General features: G+C 40.9%; 1 protein-coding gene across 1 annotated transcript in view; it reads left to right on the top strand.

Annotated features, from left to right (window-relative positions):
* The first annotated feature begins 995 nt into the window (after nucleotides 1–995).
* Nucleotides 996–11,993, top strand: part of SLC16A10 (solute carrier family 16 member 10) — a 53,036-nt gene continuing 42,038 nt past the window's right edge. The window contains exon 1 of the mRNA XM_058173910.1: nucleotides 996–1,698. Coding sequence (XP_058029893.1) covers nucleotides 1,296–1,698 — 403 coding nt within the window. The 5' untranslated portion in view covers nucleotides 996–1,295. The remainder of the gene's footprint in view (nucleotides 1,699–11,993) is intronic.

Below are 11,993 nucleotides of genomic sequence, written 5' to 3'. Positions count from 1 at the left end.
CCAAGGCCTTGACATTTGTGCTGCCATGTCCTATAGCTACCAGATATCTCCCTTCAAAGAACACCTGCTGCTGTTTTCTTACTTTAGTGATAACGCTCACCCTGAACATTGGACGTATTTGAAGTGAGGTCGATAAACCTTTGATGATTAAGGCTGGGCTCTAGTCCAGAATGCTTTATGCTAGAGCGAAATATAAGATACTTAAAGCATCTTTTAATATATGGGTCCTCTTCTCGATTGATAGTTTTGATGACTGCTTCGTTCAAGAAGGACCATCTCTACTTGGGTCAATCTTTTGTCAAATGATGTGGGGTGCATCTGCTAAAGTTAGCAACGCTCAATTGTTTCTTTCTACTTGTCCTTACGTGCAAACGCCTGCCCTTTTGCCCTGTACCTTGGCAAAAGTTGTTTTGTTTCCCTACAGCCCTGCCAATAAATTGTCGCTAACTTTGGGGGAGGTGGCTGACATTAGAGACACACGCGCACGCACTAAGGCCAGCCTCTGAGAGAGAGAGAGAGACCATCGTCGTGAGCAGGGGGACAGATCGCCTTTTTCACGCGACTTCGCCGCAGAACGCGTGGCCAGCGGACCTTCTCTAAGGCTGCGGGTTTCGATGCTGTTCCTGCAGCAGAGAAGCAGCAATCGCCGTTGTCACCGTCCCACCCTCAACCCCCGTCCAATCGCCTTCCTCGGGTGGTCGTCATCCCTTTGACGGATGGGTTTGGGCTGCTCGGCGCGCGGGAATAAAACGAACCAACCAACACCCAAACCCCTTCTTTTTTTTCCCGCTCTCGCCTTGCCTTACCCGCGCGCGCGCCCGGCGCTTTTGTCCCGGTTTGCCCACTTCTTTGGCCTCAGGGAGAGGGGGAGGAGGGGGCGGAACCTCAGCGCCCCCTTTAGCCAATGAGGACTTTCGGAATATTGAAGGGGGGGGGACCCTCCGAAGAAGGCGGGGCGCAGAATCGCATCTCTGGCTCGGAGGCCACGCCTCCTCGTGGGCTGCCCCTTCAAAAACCACCTGGAAGAGGCTCGCGGGAGCGGCACCGCCTTGAGGGCTGGCTCGCTCGTGCGACAGGGGGATTAAAAGGCAACAATATGCAAATCGAGCTTCGAGGTTTTTGAGTGGTGTCGCCAGAGCGCGAGGGGAACGTTTCTCTTCGCGCCCGGCGGGCCAAGTTCTGGTTCGCGCTCGACTCGGGGCATGTTTGCGCCGCCTCGGCAGAGCTAAGGAGCGAGGGAGCGCCGAGCTTGTCGCCCAAGGCCGCCTTTCGGCGCTTCGCTTCGCTTCGCGGTTATGTCTCCCGTCAGCGAGGAGGTGGAAGCGGGGAACGCTCCGTCCTCCGCTCCGCAAGAAAGCGAGTCAGCGGGCGAGGACGAGCCGAAAAAGTGGAACGGGGAATGGTGCCCGCGGGAAGCCTCGCACGCCTCCGGGGTCGCAGAACTTGACTTGGTGGCTGGGCTCGGGGCGACGCAGAGTCCTTCCGAGAAGGCGGCGGAGCAGGGCGAGCCGCCGCTGTCGCGAGTGCACCCGGAGACGGCTGAGCCGCCGGAGGGAGGCTGGGGCTGGGTGGTCATGCTGGCCTCCATGTGGTGCAACGGGACCGTCTTCGGGATCCAGAACTCGTGCGGGATCCTCTTCAAGTCCTTGCTGACGGAATTCGGAGACCCCCAAGACGAGCAGTTGAGGTTCAGGACAGGTAAAGGAGGAAAAGTGGGCGCCTTCCCAGCTGCCTTTAAAAGCAGCCGGGCGATGGGTCCGGGGATTCCTCAAAAGGCGTGGGGGTGGGGAGGGATGTCCCGTTCTTGAGCACAGCGGAAAGGCGACGAGAAGAAGGAACCGAGCCGCCAACTCGTGGATGGAGCTTGTAAGCCCCACGACATCTGCAACATCTCCAAGTTGGAGTGCTGGACAGTATGACAGCTAGATACCCGCCTCCTCAGTTGGGAGTGCTGCCTGTCCTGCCCAACGGTGTGCTGCCAAACCCCAGATCTGTGCCCTGTGCAGCGCTGTGTGTGTATGCACAGATGCAAAAAACTCTGCTTAGCAATCTATGACGGAACATTTCTTTACGCTGTGGCATACTTTTTTAATTGCAAGAAAACTGTACCTCTGCCTCCATGTAGTCCTAGGAATCAGGCTGCCACAAAGATAAGGACATCTTTTTTTTTTTTAGTTTTTTTAGTAACCTAAAACTCTCTATCTCTCGTATCTATGCAGTCATATGGTCTGGGGACCCAACTGTGAATGTTACTGGTTTTATTTGACATCCTGCATAAAACACTTTTTCTCTGGTGTTGTCACTTTGAACTCCCCCTCTCTTTTTTTATAGTTTTTTTTTTTAAATATCGTAGTTGCAGGGAGGGATGCCAGTTCTGATCTGACAGTGGCATGGGGAAATTTCTTTGTAAAAATTTAGTTGTTTTTTGTACCACAGGGGTCGCATAAAGCATTAGCTCTGTGCCTGCAGTTCCCTCTCTCCATCTAAAAGAATGGAGAAATTGCTCTTTTCTCTTGTATAAGAAAAGTAAAACATTATCCTGGAAGCAAGGATATCCTGGCAAATGCCACCTTGTGTTCTAGGGTTATATGAATTCTACGTGGCTACTCTTACTTGTTGAATAAACCAGGAAGTATGACAGCTCACGAAGCACATTCAAGCTATCCGAAGCACATTCAAGCTATCCGTGTATATCATTCTAAACTACAGTAGGTTGGCTAGGGTTTACCCTAGTGTGTTGTGCAAACCCAGAAATTTGAGCTAAGTAAACGAAGTTTATTTAACCATGTGTTAGCCTGTAAATATCACCAGTACAACTCAATAATCAAGGTGAAATAATATTTGCTGGATAAAGTTGTGAAATACAAAAACAACTGCATAGTACTTAAAATCATGCTATTCTCATAGAAGTAATAATACAAGGGGGAAAACTGTTAAGGCATGTGAATTTAATTTAAAAATATATATCTTTTTATTACATCTTTATTTTACTCTTTATTTTGTGAAAATAAAAAACTGATAGAAATTTCTAATATGTATACTATAATTAGAAAAATGTTTTTATCGTTCTTTTTTGTAAATGACAGTGTTCCCCACTCAATTAATTTAAACTTAAAATGATTTTAATTTGTTTAATATTCCAGATCTAGATATGCATAGTTATATGAACTTTCCAAGGAAAGTTTAGTGGCTAGTATTTATGACAATGTGTTTTTTCCTTCAGAAAAAAAAGCTGAAATTATGTTGACCATCTGTTGATTTCAGTGTAGACCACAAATCTCTTACGTAACAGTTCCATTGAACTCAACAGGATATAGCAATATATCCTATATATATCATAGGGCTTTATAGCCTTCTCTTAGTGGGAGTCAGCATTTTGCCCCAACAATCTGGGTCCCCTTTTTACCGACCTCAGAAGGATGGAAGGCTGAGTCAACCTTGAGTCGGTGAAAATCGAACTGCTTGTAGTGGACAATACTGCATTCTAACCACTGTGCCACCATAGCTCCTATATTTCCACCTATACATGTGTAGGATTACATTGTTGGTAACTCACTGCACCGTACATTTTTGGAGGTTACCACTCAGTTGTACATTGCAGATCTAAATATTATACATATATTCTTTACCCAATTGCCATTTGTCTGATTTGGTTAATATTTCTTTACCTAAAACAAAATTAACTAAAACAACATTTATTTTAATTCCTGACAGCACCTTTATCAGATTATTTTGAAAATCAGTTATTAGGGGAAACTGTCATCGACATAATGTACATGAGTTTGGGCAGACTCAGGGAGACAATGGAGAACAGGGGGGGCTGGTGTGCTATGAACAACAAGATTGCATCTTCCTATTATGGTTTCAATGACTGCAAATGTCTGGTTGAAACTGAGCATGAACATCATACAAAATACAAGCTATGTAATCCCCCCCCCTTTTTTTTTGCTCACTGAAGAGTGAATAGTAAACTTTAAATTATTGCTTTGACTTGGGCTCAAGGAATATTTCATTATTATGTATTTGAGTTAGAAAATTATCAACTGCTTAAATAATTTAATACATCTGGTTAGCTTGGCATTGAATATAGTAGAAAAATAATAACAAGACATCATTACGTTGTTGTTTCTAGTTGGAATATATTAATCTTTTTTTAAGAAGCAAGTTTATCTGATGTTTTATGATATGTGTACATTGTGTAAATATATATCTACATTAATATAATCTGTCATCTTAATAAATAGACTAAATTCTAATTTCTAGCTAAAATAAATTGCACCTTAGGACTGATACAAGCTGAATGAACGTAGACAGCAGCAAGTTTGGGCTGAAATATTCAAATATCTTGGTGGGACATCTGAAAACTGTCTCTTATTATTCTATACAGTAATAGGGGAAGAGATGGTGGTGTAGTGCAGGGACTAGTCTAGGTAGTTATTAGGAGTAAACAGTGACTCAGAGCACAGATTTTTTTTAAAAAGGGAAGAGGGGAAACAGTGGCTTGTCAGGAATAAGGTCAAAGGATGTAAGCAGCAGAAAATAGATGCCACCAGGCTTTCCTCACATAAATATATTTATTGCTAAAGTTTTGAAGCTATTGTTATTATTCAGACTAACAGGCTTCTACAAATGCAGGACTAAGGCAAAAATAGACTAGATAGAACTTATTTCCTTTGCACTAGGTTCTAGGATAACTTGCCATGGCCACCTTGCGGCCAACGGCCGACTTGATGCAGCCAACTTATGGCAAGCGTTCCGTGGGACAATTCATCGTGGCCAACTTGCCATGGAACAAGAATTACTAATATAAAAGAAATGGTAGAATAAAATCATTAAAGGATGCCAAAGGAGGGACAAAGATGAAATGTGAACGATAAAAATTTAAATTATTTTTAAATAATTTAAATTATTTAAATTATTTTTAAATTTAAACTCAGCAGTGAGTTGGCTGTGGCACGTTGGCCATGGTGAGTTGGCAGTGGCAAGCTGCCCCATTCCACGGCAGTGCTGTTTAAACTCATCTGAATTTATCAAATCTCTCTTTGCCTTCACAGCAGCGGTAGTGGATGGGTGTAAAAGTATATCTTACTTATAACCAGAAAACATTCATACCGAGCATCTTTAGAACTATGCAGAAGAAAAGCTTAGAATGGTAAAAGCCTTTGGAAAGAAGTGAAATAATTATAATATATAGGAATAATTCTAGTGCTGAGCGTGACAGACTGTTCCAAATATGTGGTAAATAAAAGGAGCAACTGTGTTTTCTTCAGACTTGTTTAAAATATGCATTCATTCAGCTTCAGATCCTTCTTGTGGCTCTCATCAAACAACTGCCTCTTTGTTAATTCTCTATCCCAGTGATTCCCAAACTGTGAGCCGCGGCTCCCCAGGGAGCCGCGCTATCGTCATGGGGGCGCCGCGGAATATCTGCGCCCGCTGGGTCCGGCGCTGATGCGCCATTTCTGGGGCGTCTGGTGCGCATGCGCAGTTGCAGGTCGGATTTCCGGGGGAGCCGCGGGCGCGTCTGGTGCGCATGCGCAGTTGCAGGTCGGATTTCCGGGGGAGCCGCGGGCGAAAAAGATTGGGAACCTCTGCTCTATCCCAAACCATCCATTTTCATATATTTTCCGAAACAAGTTGCAGTAAGCTATATGAAATGTATTTAAGAATCAGAATCTCTAAATACAGCATTTCCTTATATAGGAGCAGAGAAACACAGGCATACTGAATTGACCATCTGATATAAACAAAAAGAAATTTACAGAACAAAATCTGCTTTAGACTATTTGAAGATACTATTAGTTTGTGAATAAAAGAGATGAATATAAAAACACTTGTTTTATTAGTGAATATTGAAGTAATTATTGCTTTCAAAAATGCATCACAAAAATGCCTTCTTTAGTGACTGCCTTGTTTAATGACCATTTGCCATTACCATGGTAATGGAAAATCAACTCTCTGCTGGTTACTTGTTTTGAAATAGAAATTTTGTTGCATAAGACTGCACAAACTTTGTGGTTTAAGGTTTTATTATGGTGATCATTTTTTTGTTTTTAATTCCACTGTCTCATAAATTACTTTTTGTTTGCGGAGATAAATGAATCTCTAAGATTTTTTCCCAGAGTCTCCTCTAGAGCAGGGGTGTCAGGCTTGAGGCCCGTGGCCCGGATGCGGCCCACAGGATGTTGAGATCTGGCCCGCATGGCCGCCTTGGAAACAGTGAAGGACTGGCCTGTGGTGCCTCTGCCAGTAAGAACAGAGCCCGTGGAGGCCGGACGCAGCTTCCCCAAGTTCCGTTTTCACAGGCAGAGGGCTTCAGGAGGCTATTGCAGCTGAAAATGGAGCTTCAATGAGTGATGTTGAGCTGACCATGCTCATCTCGGCCTCCCGAGGTCAAACACAACCCTGATGCAGCCCTCAATGAAAGCGTTTAAATCTGTGCTCTAGACTAGAGTCTTCAAAAATAAAGATAAATCATTTGTTTTTTTTTAATCCTTTGATAAATTTGTAATATTCAGAAAGACTTTCAATGCAACTGTCCAGAGCAAAATTTAATGTGCCTGTTAGTGGTCTTTTTCCATTCTTTTTATTCTTATATAAATATCAAATCAGTATAATGCAATATGAGTCAGTTTGGTGTAGTAATTAATGCATCAAGCTAGAAGCCAGGAACCCATGAATTCTAGTCCGACCCTAGGTACAAGCTGGGGTGACCTTAAGCCAGTCAATGGCAAACCACTTCTGCAAAACCTTGCCAAAAAAACCCTGCAGGGACTTATTCAGGAAGTGTCAGAATCGGACATGATTGAGTGGAAGAAAAAAAAACACATTATGTAACACAGGCCAACATAACTCTCAGAGGGGAAAGGGCTAGCAACACAGTGGCAGCAATGGTAACGCTATACTCCAAACTAGGGCATATAAAACCTTTACCAGACCTATACTTGATTACTGCTCACCTGCCTGGAACCCTCACTGTATTTCAGACACCAATACATTAGACAGGATCCAGAGATAATTTACTAGGAGAGTACTCAAATCTTCTGCTCGAAATAAAATTCCCTATACCACCAGGCTTGAAATTTTAGGTCTGGATAGCCTCGAACTACATCTTCTACATTTCGACCTATGCTTAGTTCATAAGATTATTTACCAAAATGTTCTACCTGTAAATGAGTACCCTAATTTCAACCGCAATAACACAAGGGCTATCAATAGATTTAAACTCAATGTAATTCGCTCTAATCTTAATTGTAGGAAATATGAGTTCTGCAATAGAGTAGTAAATGTCTGGAACACTCTACCTGATCCTGTTGTTAGCCTCTAATCCCCATACCTTTCACTGTAAACTGTCTACCATGGACCTTTCATGTTTCTTAAGAGGTCCCTAAGGGGGCATGCATAAGTGCACCAGTGCGCCTACCATCCCTGTCCTACTGTTCCCAATCATATGTAACCACTCTATGTGTTTATGGCTATGTTTTGCCAATTTATATCCTTTTTTTGTGCCAATTTGTTTTCTTGTACTTGTTGACAAATAAATAAATGAAATAAATGGAGTCAGTGGTGTCAATAAAGTCTAGAGACCTTGCAGGCATCCAGCACTGTGTCTTTCAGGGTGGTGGTGACTAGGAAAAAGGTTTTTCAAATGCTTTCTGGAGGAGGTGACGTTTAGTGACCATGGATTTCAAAAAACACCTATGGGCTACCCAAGGCTGGTGGGCCACACTGGGCCTACAGAATTTATGGGCCTGATGTAATAAATGAATCTGTTAGAGAAACTGATTTATTGACAGTAATTTGAAAAGTTAGTTATACTAAACCAAGCTTTGTCGAATTTGTTTTTAAATTAGTTTTACAAATGAATTTTTGGTATTGCATGCAAGAGATTAGTGCCAAGCAACAGGAAATCTATCTTTTTCTAATGACATGGCTTGTTTCTTATCCATTTTACAGTAGCAATAGCCAGCTAACATACCATGTTTCCCTGAAAATAAGACCCTGTCTTATATTTTTTTAAATCCTGAAATAAGCGCTTGGCCTTATTGCCATGCGCTCAAAAACCAGATTGGGTTTATTATCAGGGGATGTCTTATTTTGGGGGAAACAGGGTAATGAGATTTTTAGGCTCACCTAATCAGTAGTAGAGAAGAAAGTATGCTGATTCCTAATAGTGCATTATTTTTCTTAAAGTTTATAGACCAATCCCTTAATAAATTTGTTCTTGAACTGTTTAGATACCAGACTAACTATTCTGGTATTATCTGGAGTAATTTTTCTTCTATTTTTTGAATATGAAATATTTCCTATCTCCTGGCACTTTGCCCTTTATCCGGGCACTCTGAAGAATTACGGATAGCTAGAGGAGTTTCTAATTAACGTATTTATTAACATCAGATGTTTCTTTTTTCTTTTTATGATGCGAATTACTCAAAATCTGTTATATAAATTTCCAGCTTTAAAAAATTAGATTTAGCTATTAAAGGTGCTGTAGAGAAATACTGGCTGAAAGTAATATTAAAGACTTGCTACTTTATTTTTCTAATAAACTAAACATAAAACATAAGACAATGCTAATTATTATGAACAAAATATAAAGTTATCTTTTATCAGAATTTACCAGATATTACAAAACTGTTCAACTTCTAATAAAGTATCACTAGTTCAGGTTTCTTGCCATTTAGTTCTTGCTTAGTAAATGTTTTTAAAAATTAACTCAGGAACAATATTTTAGAAATTTTGCAATGAATATATTGACATTTATATGTGTTCTACCTTGAAAATATAAATGGATTAATATTAAATTGTATACTCTCTAGGTATAAGTATACAGCAATAGCTAAACAGATAGAATCCATGTATTTTATATATCTCATAAAGGAAGTTTGGATCGTTTAGTGTTTCAAGGTTGATTTATTGGATAAATCAATCATCATCCATTCCTGTACTCCCAAGAGGTCAGAACTGCAGTGGAAGAAGTCAAAGGGCAATCTCTGTGAGGTTGTTTACATTTCTTCTGTGACTTGCTTGATACAATGAACTATTTACTTTACAAAAATCTGTTCCTCATACTCATAATGTTGCTTCCCTTGCTTTTTAAAGAATAGATAAATTATGTTGTGTAGCAGAGAGCAAATTTAGATATTTTGGAGACAACTATGTCTCTAAAACAGGGGTCTCCAACCTTAGTAACTTTAAGACTTGTGGACTTCAACTCCCAGAGTTCCTCCCAGAGGAACTTCCCAGAGCTCTGCTGGCTGTGGAATTCTGGGAGTTGAAGTCCACAAACCTTAAAGTTACTAAAATTGGAGACCCCTGCTCTAAAAGACAGGCCTGAGAGGATTATGTCTGTATCAAGCTAGCCAGAGCTATCTCATTATCTGGCCTCTACTTTTATAGGCTGATCACACTTTGTAATATTCTTTATGTCAGTTTCAGTAAAATCAAGATAGTGTATTGGTAATAATAATAATAACAATAACAACAGAGTTGGAAGGGACCTTGGAGGCTTTATAGTCCAACCCCCTGCTCAGGCAGGAAATCCTACACTATCTCAGACAGATGGTTATCCAACATTTTCTTAAAAATTTTCAGTGTTGGAGCATTCACAACTTCTGCAGGCAAGTCGTTAATTGTTCTAACTGTCAGGAAATTTCTCCTTAGTTCTAAGTTGCTTCTTTCCTTGATCAGTTTCCACCCATTGCTTCTTGTTCTACCCTCAGTTGCTTTGGAGAACAGCCCGACTCCCTCTTCTTTGTGGCAGCCCCTGAGATATTGGAACACTGCTATCATGTCTCCCCTAGTCCTTCTTTTTATTAAACTAGACATACCCAGTTCCTGCAACCGTTCGTCATATGTTTTAGCCTCTAGTCCCCTAATCATCTTTGTTGCTCTTCTCTGCACTCTTTCTAGAGTCTCAGCATCTTTTTTACATCGCAGCGACCAAAACTGAATTCAGTATTCCAAGTGTGGCCTTACCAAGGCATTATAAAGTGGCACTAACACTTCATGTGATCTTGATTCTATCCCTCTGTTTATGCAGCCCAGAACTGTGTTGGCTTTTTTAGCAGTAGCTGCACACTGCTGGCTCATATCTAAATGGTTGTCCACTAGGACTCCAAGATCCCTCTCACAGTTACTACTATTGAGCAAGGTACCACATATAAGGTACCTGTGCATATATTTTTTTTGCCTAAATGTAGAACCTTACTTTTTTCACTGTTGAATTTCATTTTGTTAGATAGCGCCCAATGTTCAAGTCTGTCAAGATCGTTCTGTAACTTGAGCCTATCTTCTGGAGTGTTGGCTATTGCTGCCAGCTTGGTGTCATCTGCAAATTTGATGATTTCCCCATCTATCCCCTTGTCCAAGTCATTGATGAAGATGTTGAAGAGTACTGGGCCTAAAACAAAGCCTTGGGGTACTCCACTGCATACTTCCCTCCATGTGGATGTAGTTCCATTGAGGACTACACGTTGAGTGCGGTTGGTCTGTCTAACCCACATTTTTTTACTTTATCTAGTAGTAGGTTATGGTCTACTTTATCAAATGCTTTACTGAAGTCCAAGTAAATTATATTGACAGCATTCCTCTGTTCTACTAATTTTGTCACTTTGTCAAAGAATGCAATAAGATTAGTCTGGCATGATCTGTTTTTGACAAACCCATGTTGGCTTTTGGTTATTACTTTGTTTGCTTCTAGGTGTTTGGTGATTCGTTGCTTGATTATCTTTTCCAGAATCTTCCCCGGTATTGAGATCAGGCTGATAGGTTTGTAGTTTCCTGGATCTGTTGTTAGACTATGGCAGAGGAAACTGCTTCATCTTCACTTGACAGTAGAGCTCATGAGAGGTTTGGAGCTTTCCGGTTGTGTGGACTTTAGTATTCTAACAATGACCATAATAAAGAATTCTGAGGAAGATCCTCAGACTGAAAGAGATTTTACCGATGGAAGAGAATATTTGTAGCTCAGGGTTAAACTGTCTGTTTTCTGATTATTTGTCTGAGTTGGTAGTTCCTTGATTGGGGTATTGTTCACTGCTTGACTGTTAGTCTGGTATTAATCCTGGTGTTAGCCCCTGATTACTTGGGTGTTGATTGCTGCAAGAAGGTGTTTTGGTCTTTTTGTTTCCTTTTTGAATGTCTCTTTCAAGTGATGTATAAATATTCATTATCTCTGTGTGTCTGTTGATGGTAGACTTCAAGGAATTCCCTAGACATAGCTTGATCTAGGATGCTCACAATTTCCCGTTTGAAACTATAGTTAAGTCTGCCATGTATAATACAATTAAGGAATTTTCATCATGTCTTCTGTCTGCTAGTTCAAGTTAATGGAAGTTATCTGCCAGTCTTCTGCCTGTCTATACATAGTGACAGTTACAGTTGTTATACTGTAGATGACAGTTACAGTTGTTATACTGTTGTAGATGACTTCTATAGGTTACATCTTCTTGTGCTTCTTGTGCTACTGGGTCTTTCAGCTTATTTATGATGTTTTGGATATATAGTTTTATGTGCTGTGGTAATGCCATGTAGTTGTAATTGTCTATTGGTTGTTTCTCAGATGTTTTTGATGTATGGCAGTGTTATCTTTTTCATAGCTTGTGTTGGTTGTGCTGTAGTAGGTTGAATATCAGATATTTTTTTTGTAAAGTTGCATGGGTATCTATTTTGTGAGAAGATGTTGTATAGGTGTTCTGTTTCCTTTTCCCTGTTGTTCAGGCAGGGTGTTTGTGCTCATATAAATAGAGTTCTTACACTGCTTCTCTTGTGGGAGATTGAATTGTTGCTTTGGTAGTGGAGCACTTGGCTGCTGTGAGTGGTTTTATGATAAACTTATATTTCTAATTTGTCATAATTTCTTCTGCAGTTGAGGAATGTGCTACAAGTTGCAGATGGTTTTTCCTGTAGGAGTAGATAGCCACATCTTCACATCTGTTCTTTGTATTGTCCTGATCAAGAGTTTTCATACCCAGCATTTCCATTAGCCATCG

This window comes from Ahaetulla prasina, chromosome 1 (assembly GCF_028640845.1).
Source record: "Ahaetulla prasina isolate Xishuangbanna chromosome 1, ASM2864084v1, whole genome shotgun sequence".
In the NCBI taxonomy this organism is placed as follows: domain Eukaryota; kingdom Metazoa; phylum Chordata; class Lepidosauria; order Squamata; family Colubridae; genus Ahaetulla; species Ahaetulla prasina.
Note: the sequence above shows the minus strand (reverse complement) of the source record. Positions and strands in the feature narration are given on the sequence as shown.